This window comes from Globicephala melas, chromosome 3, assembly GCF_963455315.2.
Source record: "Globicephala melas chromosome 3, mGloMel1.2, whole genome shotgun sequence".
NCBI lineage: Eukaryota > Metazoa > Chordata > Mammalia > Artiodactyla > Delphinidae > Globicephala > Globicephala melas.
The window spans coordinates 126,372,888-126,384,984 of record NC_083316.1 but is presented as its reverse complement, the minus strand read 5'-3'; the positions used below and the strand labels follow the sequence as shown (position 1 = coordinate 126,384,984).

The 12,097-nt window shown below is 42.2% G+C and overlaps 1 protein-coding gene across 1 annotated transcript; it reads left to right on the top strand.

Moving 5' to 3' along the window:
* The first annotated feature begins 1,500 nt into the window (after nt 1-1,500).
* On the top strand, nt 1,501-10,101 carry RBM22 (RNA binding motif protein 22). The gene is made up of 11 exons (XM_030834124.2): nt 1,501-1,647; nt 2,077-2,130; nt 3,095-3,124; nt 3,725-3,857; nt 5,125-5,225; nt 5,330-5,502; nt 6,316-6,516; nt 7,710-7,874; nt 8,620-8,708; nt 8,913-9,044; nt 9,819-10,101. Exons 1-11 carry the CDS (start codon nt 1,594-1,596, stop codon nt 9,947-9,949), a joined length of 1,263 nt encoding a protein of 420 aa, XP_030689984.1. The 5' UTR covers nt 1,501-1,593; the 3' UTR covers nt 9,950-10,101.
* Nucleotides 10,102-12,097: the final 1,996 nt, after the last annotated feature.

The window sequence follows — 12,097 nt, the reverse complement described above, 5'->3', positions numbered from 1 at the left end:
TTTCTCCACGCCCTCTCCAGCATTTATTGTTTGCAGATTTTTTGATGTCCATTCTGACTGGTGTGAGATGATACCTCATTGTAGTTTTGATTTGCATTTCTCTAATGATTAGTGATGTTGAGCATCCTTTCATGTGCTTCTTGGCCATCTGTATGTCTTCTTTGGAGAAACGTCTATTTAGGTCTTCTGCCCATTTTTGGATTGGGTTGTTTGTCTTTTTGATATTGAGCTGCATGAGCTTATGCCTTTATTTATATTCATTCAAATCTGGAACAACGCAAATGTTCATCAACTGGCAAGTGTGTGTGTTGGGGGGGCGGTGTGTGTTTAACCCCAGGTGCATCCATACAATGAAATTCTCAGCAATAAAAAGGAACAAATTATGATACATGTAACAATATGGATGAATTTCAAATACAATATGCGAAGAGAAAGAAATCAGACCCAAAAGGCAATACAGGATTCCATTTATGATATTCTGGAAATGGCAAAACTATAGGGGCAGAACACAGATCAGTGGTTGCCGTGGACCAAGCATGGGGAGAAGTGGATTCACTCAGCACAAGGGAACTTTTGGGGATGACAGATGATAGAACTATTCTATATTTGTATGACTATATGCAAAAATTCATAAATGTTCAAGTAAAAAGGGTAAAATTTTACTCTACACAAATTATGCTTTAAACCTCATTTTTAAGACATAAGGTGGCATAAATAAAAGTATTTGATGATAGGATATGTCAAAAACTATGAAAGTGATACCAGGACGCTTGAAATTCATAAAATATCGGCAGTGTGGTTATGAGTTGTTCCAAAAACGATGTAATAATACATGTGTTGATCCACAGGACCCTTTTCATTTCAGAAGTTGGAAACACAGCACTATTGTCTTTGGATTTGTAGCTTCACCATTTTCTAGCTACACGACCAGAAGCAAGTTACTTAATCTCTCTAAACCTCAGGTTCCTTCTATAAAAGAGGTACAATAATACTTGCCTAGAGGGTAATGGTTGCCAGATAAAGTACAACACATCCTGATAAATTTCACTTTCAGAAAAACGAGTCATTATTTAGTGTAAGCATGTTTGGAACATATTTGGAACTAAAATAGGGTTCGCTGTTTATCTGAAATTCAAATTTAAGTAGACGTTCTGGGGTTTCCTTGCTAAATCTGGCAACCCTACAGAGAGAGGGCTCATTGTGGGAATTAAGTAAGACACGGTAACGGCAAGACGTTACCCCACCGTTTGGCATAATAAGCGCTCAGTGGGGACCAACGCTGTTTTAATCCCAACCCCTCATTCATTCCTTGTTCCTTTATTCTTTCACTCAAATATTAAAATAAACCGATTGTACTTGTGACTCTTCATCCCTTGCTGTCACCACTCTGAAGAAGCACCAGGAAGCCAACTATCTAGCGAAGAAATTCTGAGCGGGCGACGTCATGACGCACAAGGCCCGTCCCCCGCTCAAGGGCGCACAAGACGCGTAAATAAGACGTCGACGGCCGGCAGGCAGCTTCGGGGCCTGACGGGATTGTGGCGGTCTTCTCTCCCAACTCGGAAGCTGCGGCTACCTCCAGACGCTCTCAAGATGGCGACCTCTCTGGGTTCCAACACCTACAACAGGCAGAACTGGGAGGATGCGGTGAGTATGCCTGCCGATGGAGGACGGAAAGAGGCAGCGAAGCCAGGCTTCCAGCGGGCGGGCAGGGACATGGCTGCGGCGCAGCCGAGGGAATTCCGGGGAGAAGCCAGCACCGCGGCCTAACTCTGCCACGGCTGAAAGCTGAAGGGCGGCCCTCCTGCGGGCTTGGAGGGAGAGGGCTTAGCCAGGGTCCGGCAGCAGCCCCCTTTCCATCCCTACTCCCTCCACTCTTTTTGAGCGGCTCTTTTCTCCCGCCGTCTGCCGGAAGTGCAGGCAGCACCCCATCCGCGACCCGGCCAGTGCTGGACCTCGGGTTCATGCCCTGTTCCCCAACCTCGCTCCTCGTCCCCTCCCCCCGCCCCATCACTGTGGCCGAGATGGCAGGGTCTTCGGAGCCTGGCGTTCGACCAGATTTCCCATTTTCACCAGGACTTCCCTATTCTGTGCCAGACGTGTCTTGGAGAAAACCCATATATCCGAATGGTGAGTGATCGTGTGTGAAACGGGACTTACTGTCTGTGTTCTGTCAGTGTTGTGGTACTTGCACACTGTCGGTGATGTGTTTGTCTTAGCTGAGAAGTAATAATGCCCCTTTACTAACCCTAAGAGTACGACGAATTTGCAAAGGACTGTCATGCTTGTTCTCTCACTTTGGAGCTCAGCAACAGTCCTGTGATATAAGAGTCATAATAATAGTTAATATTCGTTGCACATTTACCTAGGAGATAGGTCTGTTAACCAGAGGCAAAGGGAGTTTATGTCTTTTCAATATAGCAAGTAAGGTGTGGAGCTGGGATCTAAGTTCAGATATTCTGACTCCAGGTACCTCAGCAAATTAGGAGCAGACCCAGGACTAAAAATCTAGGTTTCCTGACTCCTAATCAAGTGCCTTTTGGCCTCTGCACCTTGTAATCTGTTTAGTATAAGGTACCCTCTATCCTTACAAATAAGGGTAAAATTAGCAGCAGTTAACATTTAATACTTAGATTAGGGCTGTGTTGTGATCAGTCTTGGAGGTATTGGTTGACTATATGCAGGGGACCAGCACAGGATGAGTCTGTAGTAGTTAACTCTGACTAAACTTTGTAAAATGGGCTGGCCATGGCTGCATCCTCCATTTAGGGACTGTGGAAACCATTAGGAAATTGTTCTTGGGAGAGAACTTCGGAGCCAGAAATGAATCTAAGAGTTGCAGTTGTGGAAAGGTACATACTTACCTGGTGTTAGATCTGTAAGATTCTTAAGAGGTTATAACTTGTAGGTGACTAGATTATATCCCCAGCCCTCCCTTACCCCCCGTCCCTCCCCAAAAGGGTGGATTTTTTTCCTCCTCTCTTCAAGATGCTAGGGATTTCCAGATAAATTTCTTAGGTCCTGTCTAGAGAAGGAGCAGGCATTAGGTTTTCTTCTTTCCATAACTCATTCTTTTCTATTTTTTCTATTTCAGACCAAAGAAAAGTACGGGAAGGAATGCAAAGTAAGTATATTTAAAGAGTAATGATTTAATTTTATTTTCCGTTTCTCTTCCACTTGTTGAGGTATGAAGTCCTTTATAAAAGTGAGCGCTACACAGACATTCATGTATCATTTACATACTCATTGGCTGTTAACTATTTAGTGTAGGGGTAAGAAAATGAGCCCTTTAATGTAAGGATTCTTAACTTGGTGTCTGTGGTTGGGCTTTGAACCCCCTGAGATTGTATATACCAAGTATTGTTTGATTACGCACATGAGCATTTTAGCTGAGGAGGAAGGTCATAGCCATCGTAAGATTCTCAGAGGAGTATATGACACTCCCTACTCACCCCGTAAAAGATTAAGGGTTATCTCAATAATGGTGGTGACCTCTAGGATGGGAAGGACTTTGATTTTTGAGTATTTTATTTCTGTACTATGTGAATTTTTTAACTACTGAGGAAGGGTGTTGTAAAGGATTGAAACATCATATGGTGTTTAGACTAGATGATTGCTAAGATCTCTTCTACACCCTAGATTCAGGGATCCTTTTATTAAATCTCCTGGATTGATTGTCCAGATCAGGACCATTAATACGCTGTGGCTTTATTTTGTGTTCCAGATCTGTGCCAGGCCGTTCACAGTGTTTCGTTGGTGCCCCGGGGTCCGCATGCGTTTCAAGAAGACTGAAGTTTGCCAGACCTGCAGTAAATTGAAGAATGTCTGTCAGACCTGCCTCTTGGACCTAGAGTATGGTATGTTTGCCCTGTCCCATAGGTCTGAAAGTGTGCAACTACTCTACACGACAAACCAGTTTTCTTGTCTCCCACTTCTCACCCCTCCTCTGGTTCTCACCCACTTTGGAGTGTCTGCTGTGCTCTGCTTTTCCCAAGAAGAAAAGAACCATACTAATTTATTCTAGCGTTCTGAACAACAGTAGGGACTTAAAGAAAAGTTGGTAATTGATCAGCACTGGCCGAAACCTCCCTTCTGTATACCTTTGTAGCCAAGGTAAGTTAAAGGCATTGTTGCTATGATAGGTAATTTCTTTGCCTTTGGCTTCTTTCTAAATCCAGAGCTTTTTTCCCCACAATCCCTGACAAAGTTCTGGCTAATTGTGCTCTAGATTTTTGTATCAAATATATTGTTAGGACTGATACACTATATTGCTACTGTTTCAGAGTAACTGCTTTTGGGAGTGATTTTTTTAACTGCAGATGACTTTTTATTTATGCGAAAAATATTCTTTCAACAAAAGTTTCTACTATACAGTAAAATAAAAGGGAAAAGGAAAATACAAGTTTATCTATGTTAAGTTCAGAAAGTTGACTCTGCTAATCAGAGTCCTGGTCACATATTGTTTAATATTATCTGTATGTTTGTTAAGGGGGTGTTCTGATTCTGGAATATAATGACCCTTACATGACTGATTATCCAGAGGATGTGTAGGACAAGCCTAAAAATAATTCATTTTTTTATATTTATTTTAAATAAATTATGGCATATTAAAAGCTAGATGCATTATTAATTGCAGGTCAAATCTAACTATAGTAAAAGTTTGTTCATCTAAAAGATTTTCTAAAACATAAATTTCGTGAAATTTCATGAAAACTCAGGAATTTGGATAATTTCTTAGAATGCTCTGTAGTAGTATTGGCCTGATGGTGCTAAAGATTTTGAATTAAAATAAAGCCTCTGGGGCTTCCCTGGTGGCACGGTGGTTGAGAGTCCGCCTGCCGATGCAGGGGACACGGGTTCGTGCCCCGGTCCGGGAGGATCCCACGTGCTGTGGAGCGGCTGGGCCCGTGAGCCATGGCCGCTGAGCCTGCGCGTCCGGAGCCTGTGCTCCGCAACGGGAGAGGCCACAACAGTGAGAGGCCCGCGTACCGCAAAATAAATAAATAAATAAAGCCTCTGGTACCAAATAAGAAAGTGGAGAAAATGATGTATTCTGTCTACATATTCAGTTTGGATATGGTTTAAAATGTATTTTGAGTTTTTTCCTCCTTTCCTTTGTTGTAGGCTTGCCCATCCAGGTTCGTGACGCAGGATTGTCTTTTAAGGATGACATGCCAAAGTCCGATGTCAACAAAGAATACTATACACAGAATATGGAGCGAGAAGTATGTTGCCACTTGCTTGATGTAGTTTTATATTTAATGAAAGAATCCTGGGGGATTGATACAACCTGTGTAATTTATCTTTTGAATGTGTCATTCCTTTATAGATTTCTAACTCTGATGGAACACGGCCAGTTGGCATGTTGGGGAAGGCCACATCCACCAGTGACATGCTGCTCAAACTGGCCCGGACCACGCCCTACTACAAAAGAAATCGGCCCCACATTTGCTCCTTCTGGGTGAAAGGAGAATGTAAGAGAGGAGAGGAGTGTCCATACAGGCAAGAGCTGAACTGCTTTTTCAGTTTTTGCTTTCAGATGATTAGTCATCTAAGAAGGGGGAGGTGCTAGCTTAAAGTATTTCTGCTTTAAAATGTAGAAGTTTATAGAACTAGTGTCATATGTCTTATATCTTAGGACTAGAGCTTGATCAAATTGTTTTTACTTATAATGGAACTTTTACTTACAACCAAGCCTTGGGAAACTAAATTGCTCTGCCATAAAATATCAATGTTGACCTCAAAAGTTTCTGCCTAAGATGTAAGTCTTTGCCATCAGGGTATGATTGGCTTGAATCTCAGTGTATAGTTGAAATCAGATTAAGACCAGACTTGTAAAGAATGTGTAAGTGTGTTTGACTCAAGACTGCCAGGCATCTGGATTAGGAGTTCTTACTTTGGGGTTGGTGAAGCCTACACCCAACAAAAAGCTAGCTATGTTTTTTTCTGGGGTTGGGTCCATAGATTTAATAAGACTCTGAGTGGAATGCAAGACCTCAGACACATTAAGAACCCTTGACCTAGAGGAGGGTAATCATGTTTTTGTTACCTTTTGTTTTGGAGTGGATTGTGTCAAAAACATTTCTTTATAAGGAAACTCTGCCACGCTGTGGCCGTTTAAGTGGCTTTTCGGAGGCTAGCGAGTCCTTGTGTGATACAGTAAATCCCTTGATATTAGCTCTGTTTTAATAGTTATGTTTTGGTATGGCCATGGTTTCTAGATCAAAAGGGGACTTTTGTAGCTCCTGTTGGGTGGTATCTGTAAAATTTTTTCCCTTGTTTCACCTTTATGCATTGTTCTTTCCTGAACCATAGACATGAGAAGCCAACAGATCCAGATGACCCCCTTGCTGATCAAAACATTAAAGACCGATATTATGGAATCAATGACCCTGTGGCAGATAAACTTTTAAAGCGGGCATCAACAATGCCTCGTCTGGACCCACCAGAGGACAAGACTATCACCACACTGTATGTTGGTGGTCTGGGCGATACCATTACTGAGACAGATCTAAGGTTTGTGAATATAATTTTATGAGTTGTTTTTGCCTTCACCTGCCCTAGAATTTTTTTTTTTTTTTTTTTTTTTGGCAAAAACATGATAATTCTGTATAAGGTACATTTTTCTTTAGTTGCTCTAGAGTTAGTGTCATGCTGACTGGAATTTTTATAAAGTTGTCCTTTGTGATGCCACGTAATGTTCCTCAACAGTGCTTATTCCATGCTTGTGTAGGGTATTAATTACATGAGCTTCTGTTTGGCCTAATAGCCATTAGAATTTCTAAAGATGGCACATATCCAAGTATGATTAATTTTGTAGGGGAGGGAGAGCTTTGCAATTATAAAACCTTATGGTTTACTTGTTGGCTTTTTAAAGAGATTGGTATTTGGTAAATTTGTGTTATTCTTGGCTTGTATTTTGCATGGCTAGATGAAATATCTGGGCAGATACTGATGGAAATTGCCTCTTGCAAAGAGATAGAGGGGAGAAGAAACTCTTATAGGTGTACAACCTGCCCTTGGTAGCTTGTCTGCATTAAACCCTAAGTGAGCGAGAGTGTCCCCAGGGGGTGGCAGACTTTTTCCCACCTGCTCTTTCTCTTCTTCTTTTTTACAACCTTAAAAAAAAAATTTTTAAAAAACGTTCTTGGCTCATCAGCCATGGGGGCTGTAGTTTGCCAACCCCTTATCTAGGGTTTAAGGTCTTTAGGGAGCCTTCTGGAGCCCCTTCTCCTCCATGGGAAAAACCCTGAGATGTTTGATAGCCTTTATTTACTCATTATTTTTCTTTCCCTTCCTCAATACACAGCACCCACAATAGGGTTTAAGGTATGGGGGAACCACCTGCAGGTAATTAGGCAGATCACCATGGGGCCACCTGCCTTGTGGTGAATCAGTTAAAGAGTTAGTAATCCAGGGCTTCCCCGGTGGCGCAGTGGTTGAGAGTCCGCTTGCCGATGTAGGGGATATGGGTTCGTGACCCGGTCCAGGAAGATCCCACATGCCGCGGAGCTGCTGGGCCCGTGAGCCATGGCCGCTGAGCCTGTGCGTCCAGAGCCTGTGCTCCGCAACCGGAGAGGCCACAACAGTGAGAGGCCCGCGTACCGCAAAAAAAAAAAAAAAAAAAAAAAAAGAGTTAATAATCCATATTCAACTTCCTGGGAATGTCTGTGTTATTAACTCATTTTTCTCTACCTGTATCCCTTCAGAAATCACTTCTACCAGTTTGGAGAGATCCGGACAATCACTGTTGTGCAGAGACAGCAGTGTGCTTTCATCCAGTTTGCCACAAGGCAGGCTGCAGAAGTGGCTGCTGAGAAGTCCTTTAACAAGTTGATCGTCAATGGCCGCAGGCTCAACGTGAAATGGGGAAGGTGAGCATTAGACTGTATTAAAATAGCATTATTGAGATTTTCAAGAACCTTTTCATTATCTGGGGACTAGTAAGCTTTCGGTGAATAGGCTTAAATCAATAGGACCTTTACAAAGAATTTTTCATTCTGTCTGGCACTCCATTCCTGTGGATATTAGGAAGATGCTACTTTGGAAATTTATTCAGGGTTTTGGTGTAGTGATCTGATCCTTTGAAGGTTCATGTGTTTTTTGACCAGCTATTACAGGCCAAGGGTAATGCCAGGGCATGAAATGTGGCCTGAGAGTTTACACAGGAATTAGACCTAGATTCTGTCCTCTGTAGGCCAACTATCTAGTGAAGAAGAATAGCTAACATAAGTTTGAAAGTGGTGATTGCATAAGAGAGACACAAGTAAAATGCCCTGGACATTCAAAGGTGGAACGTGTTTCTGGCTTGGAGCCAGGGAGACCTTTCACAGCAGCAGCAGCAGTCCTCACGGAGGGCTTTCTGAGCACTGGGCTCAACACATGGGTGTTGCCTCCTCCATTCCCTACAGCAGTTCTAGTGAATTTTGAACCCAAGTCTTTCTGGCTTCAAAACCTTTGCTCTTATCCACTGTGCACTATGGCATTTATGGGAAAAGAATGTGTGCCGAAAAGGAGGCAAGGAGTGAAGGAAATCCGTTTGTCTAGGAAACATGAGAAGCAGAGGTGTGAGAGAAGGTGGGACCATGTGCTGATGGCGTAAGGGTCTGTGTCTCCCAGGTCCCAAGCAGCCAGAGGAAAAGAAAAGGAGAAGGACGGAACCACAGACTCTGGAATCAAGCTAGAGCCCGTTCCAGGGCTACCAGGAGGTGAGTGCAGACTTTCTGCCTACCTGGTAGCTTGCTAACTTCAGTTGCTCACACTGCCCTCGTGTCCCACGGACGTTAGAAGAGACCCAGGTCTCTGGCTCCCAGCAGCTGTGTTCTCCCAGCAGGACCTCCCAGGATTTCAAGGCAGTGGAAGCGCTGTTGCACAGTTGTCCTCTGCTCTAACCAGCTGTTTCTCTTCTTTAGCTCTTCCTCCTCCTCCTGCCGCAGAAGAAGAGGCCTCAGCCAACTACTTCAACCTACCCCCCAGCGGTCCTCCAGCCGTGGTGAACATCGCCCTGCCACCCCCGCCTGGTATTGCCCCGCCCCCACCCCCAGGTAACCAGCTTCCTTCTGAGGAAATCGGGAAACCCTGGCGAAGTCCTGTAGGCTGTGGGTGTGTTTTAGCTTGCAAAGCCTTTACTACGTGCCTGCAACAAGGTAAGGAGTTTGCACCAAAATGTAAATTCGTCAAGAAAGTCGTGTTACCAAAAAATTGTCAGATGAACTAAACAGTGTGCTTGGTCATGTAATGAAGTTACATTTTGGCTCAAGCTCTTTATCTTGTTCATGACAAGTAATAAACAGTTCAGGGACTTGCACTTTGTATAGCACTGCTCTTTATAGCACTGTCAATGCCAGTATGAGCAGTGTAAGTAAATCACAAGCAGCAGGTTCTCCTGGGCAGAGTTCCCATACTCTGGAGAAAGTTCTGGTTTCTGAACACCCTTCACTCGAGTATAAAGCATTGAGGTTAATGATGACAGGGTGTTGCCATCAGCCTGATTTCTCCCTCACCTCCCCAATTCTGATCAAATCCTGTGTGATAGGCTTGGCATGTTTGATAGATAGCAGAGGCTCAGATGACATACTAGCAATACCTGAGACATGTGGAGTTTTTTTTTTTTTTTAAGCCATCTTGAGGGGGAAGGTTTCTAAAACCAAGGAAGTCATGCAGGTAGACATTCCTAAGCAAGTCTTGTGAACTGACATTTTCTGAAGCCCCATGTCAATTTGATTTATGTGTAGGTGGTATTGACCTTAGAAAATTCAGGGTTTGAAAGGTTGTCAAGAGAACTGCAAGCCTAACAGATTTTTCTCTCCTATCTGTAGGTTTTGGGCCACACATGTTCCACCCAATGGGACCACCCCCTCCTTTCATGAGGGCTCCAGGACCAATCCACTATCCTTCTCAGGACCCTCAGAGGATGGGAGCTCATGCCGGGAAACACAGCAGCCCCTAGCACATTATCACCACTCTGGGGCTCTACAGAAGAGAGGGCGCTTAAAAATCCCAGTAAATGAATCTTGGAATAAATATATTTTTCCTTCCTTTGTAGTTTCCATGATAGCGGAATGTATTCAGATGTGGGCAGTTGGAGAACAACAGCCATGCTTTCCTACATGTGCTCAAAGGATTGATGGACCTGAAATAAGCTGCCATTAACATATCTGGTCACTACTATAACATTACTAATAAAGTTTAATGCCTCTTCCCCTTATCTGTGTGGGGAACAAGCAACTGGGTAAATTGGAATGTCCAGCGGAGTTACCATCCCAATTAAATGTTCATTTTGTATCTTTTCTGGGGGGAAAAAGTTGACCTGCAGTAAAAAAACAAACAACTTTGACCATTTTTATGTCCATTGGATATTTTCCTTTTTATCATCTAAAAAAAGATTACTAGTACTAATCATTGTAGTGGCAAGAGTGTGATTTAACGCTTCTAAAGTCACACTCAGAAAGACAAGTAGAAACCAGCACCCAGCACAGCCCAGGTCTTTTCTCATCTCTCCTTTCCTCATTTATTACTAAAGGAATCTGGCTGATAGTTTTACTTCTTTATGCTACCAAAAAGAGACAAAGATAAAAATTACTTTTTATTCCTGTCAATCAGATGGAGACACAAATGTCATGGGGTTTTGTATCATTGAAGAAACCTGGTGTCTAGGATGAAATTATTTTAAAGAACTTCCAGTAAAACACTTGAACAAACTGTGAAAGGAAAAGAATTAGAGTGTGTTTGAATGGAAGACTTGTGACCTATAGCTGGAACTTTGATCTTCAGCATTCACCTTTGTGTGACTTCAGCGTCTCGTTTTAATTCCCTGCTTCTGGGCAGGGGACTCCGGTCTTAGAATATTTGGATATACCTGAATTGTAGATGGCAAAAAAAAAAAATTGATGTTGTGTTGTGGTTTTGTTTTTAAAAAATTAAAACGGGTCAATTTTCTAAATGTTGTCATAGGTTTATTTCTGTTTTCTTTATCCTTGGTAACTGAACTTGAGGTCAGTGGGAGTTAGAAACAAGTTATATATAAATATGTTTTTGCTTTAAACTGTTTTGATTCTGATCTCTATCCATTCTGAAAGAACCAGGCCTTTTTAGTACTTATGTCAAAGGTTAGTTGTGGGCTTGAAATAGGAATACACAGAAGGCACAGCACAGAGCCTGTCATGTGGTTGTTGATACATGGTAGCTTTAAAAAGTTGTCCTAGTATTATACAAGTCATTTTAAAAGGAAACAGGAAAAATTTATCTACAAGTGCATTTTTCCAGGAGCCAATTCCCATGTCATTTTTATCTAAAATACGTACTTACAGAATGGATATACCCCTTATTACCCTATTTTAGCTTCTCTGGAGAATTTTTGTTGTTTTCTTCGAGAGGACTTTATCTTGCCTTTCTTTTTTTAAGATCTAAAATTAATCTAGAAGCACTTAGAAATTTTTATTTTAATTCTAGTAATATCAGATGTGAAGCAATGTAGGGGTACTTCCAAGTATTTTGACACCCTTTTGAGTAGGGTTTTTTACTTTTGAGCAGGTGAGAGGTTTTTAGCCAATTTGCGAATAATGTGAAACATAGTGTTTTAATAATTGCTAAATTCAGTTATATCTATACATGTTATATACACATGTAAATATGACTATCCAATTTGCATATTCTTGCCTTTTTGCGAAAGATTCTAAATTTTGTGCCCTTACCTGGCTGTGGATGTGTATTTGTTTTTAAAGCGTAAACCAACATAAATTGAAGTATAGAATAGATGCTTGATTAGTCTTTCTTATGGAAATCAGAATTATGAGCAATTAGATTTTGGCAAAAACTCGTAGGTGCTTACCAAACTCCATTTCCTTCTCTAGGGCATACAGCCAGGGGTACACTTGGCAAAAAGTAAACTTTGCCATTCCCAGACCTCGGTAAAAAACATCTCACCCACCCAGTCCTATGAGCTCTTTCCCCATCTGCTGGCTGAATGCACAGGAGGATGATCCCTGGAAGATGGCAGAGTCACACAATGGAAGGAGCCTGGGTTACTTTATCACTGCTTCAAGGAGAGCATTGTGATAAGAGGAATTTTTGTTACAGTAAGCCATTGAGACTTGGG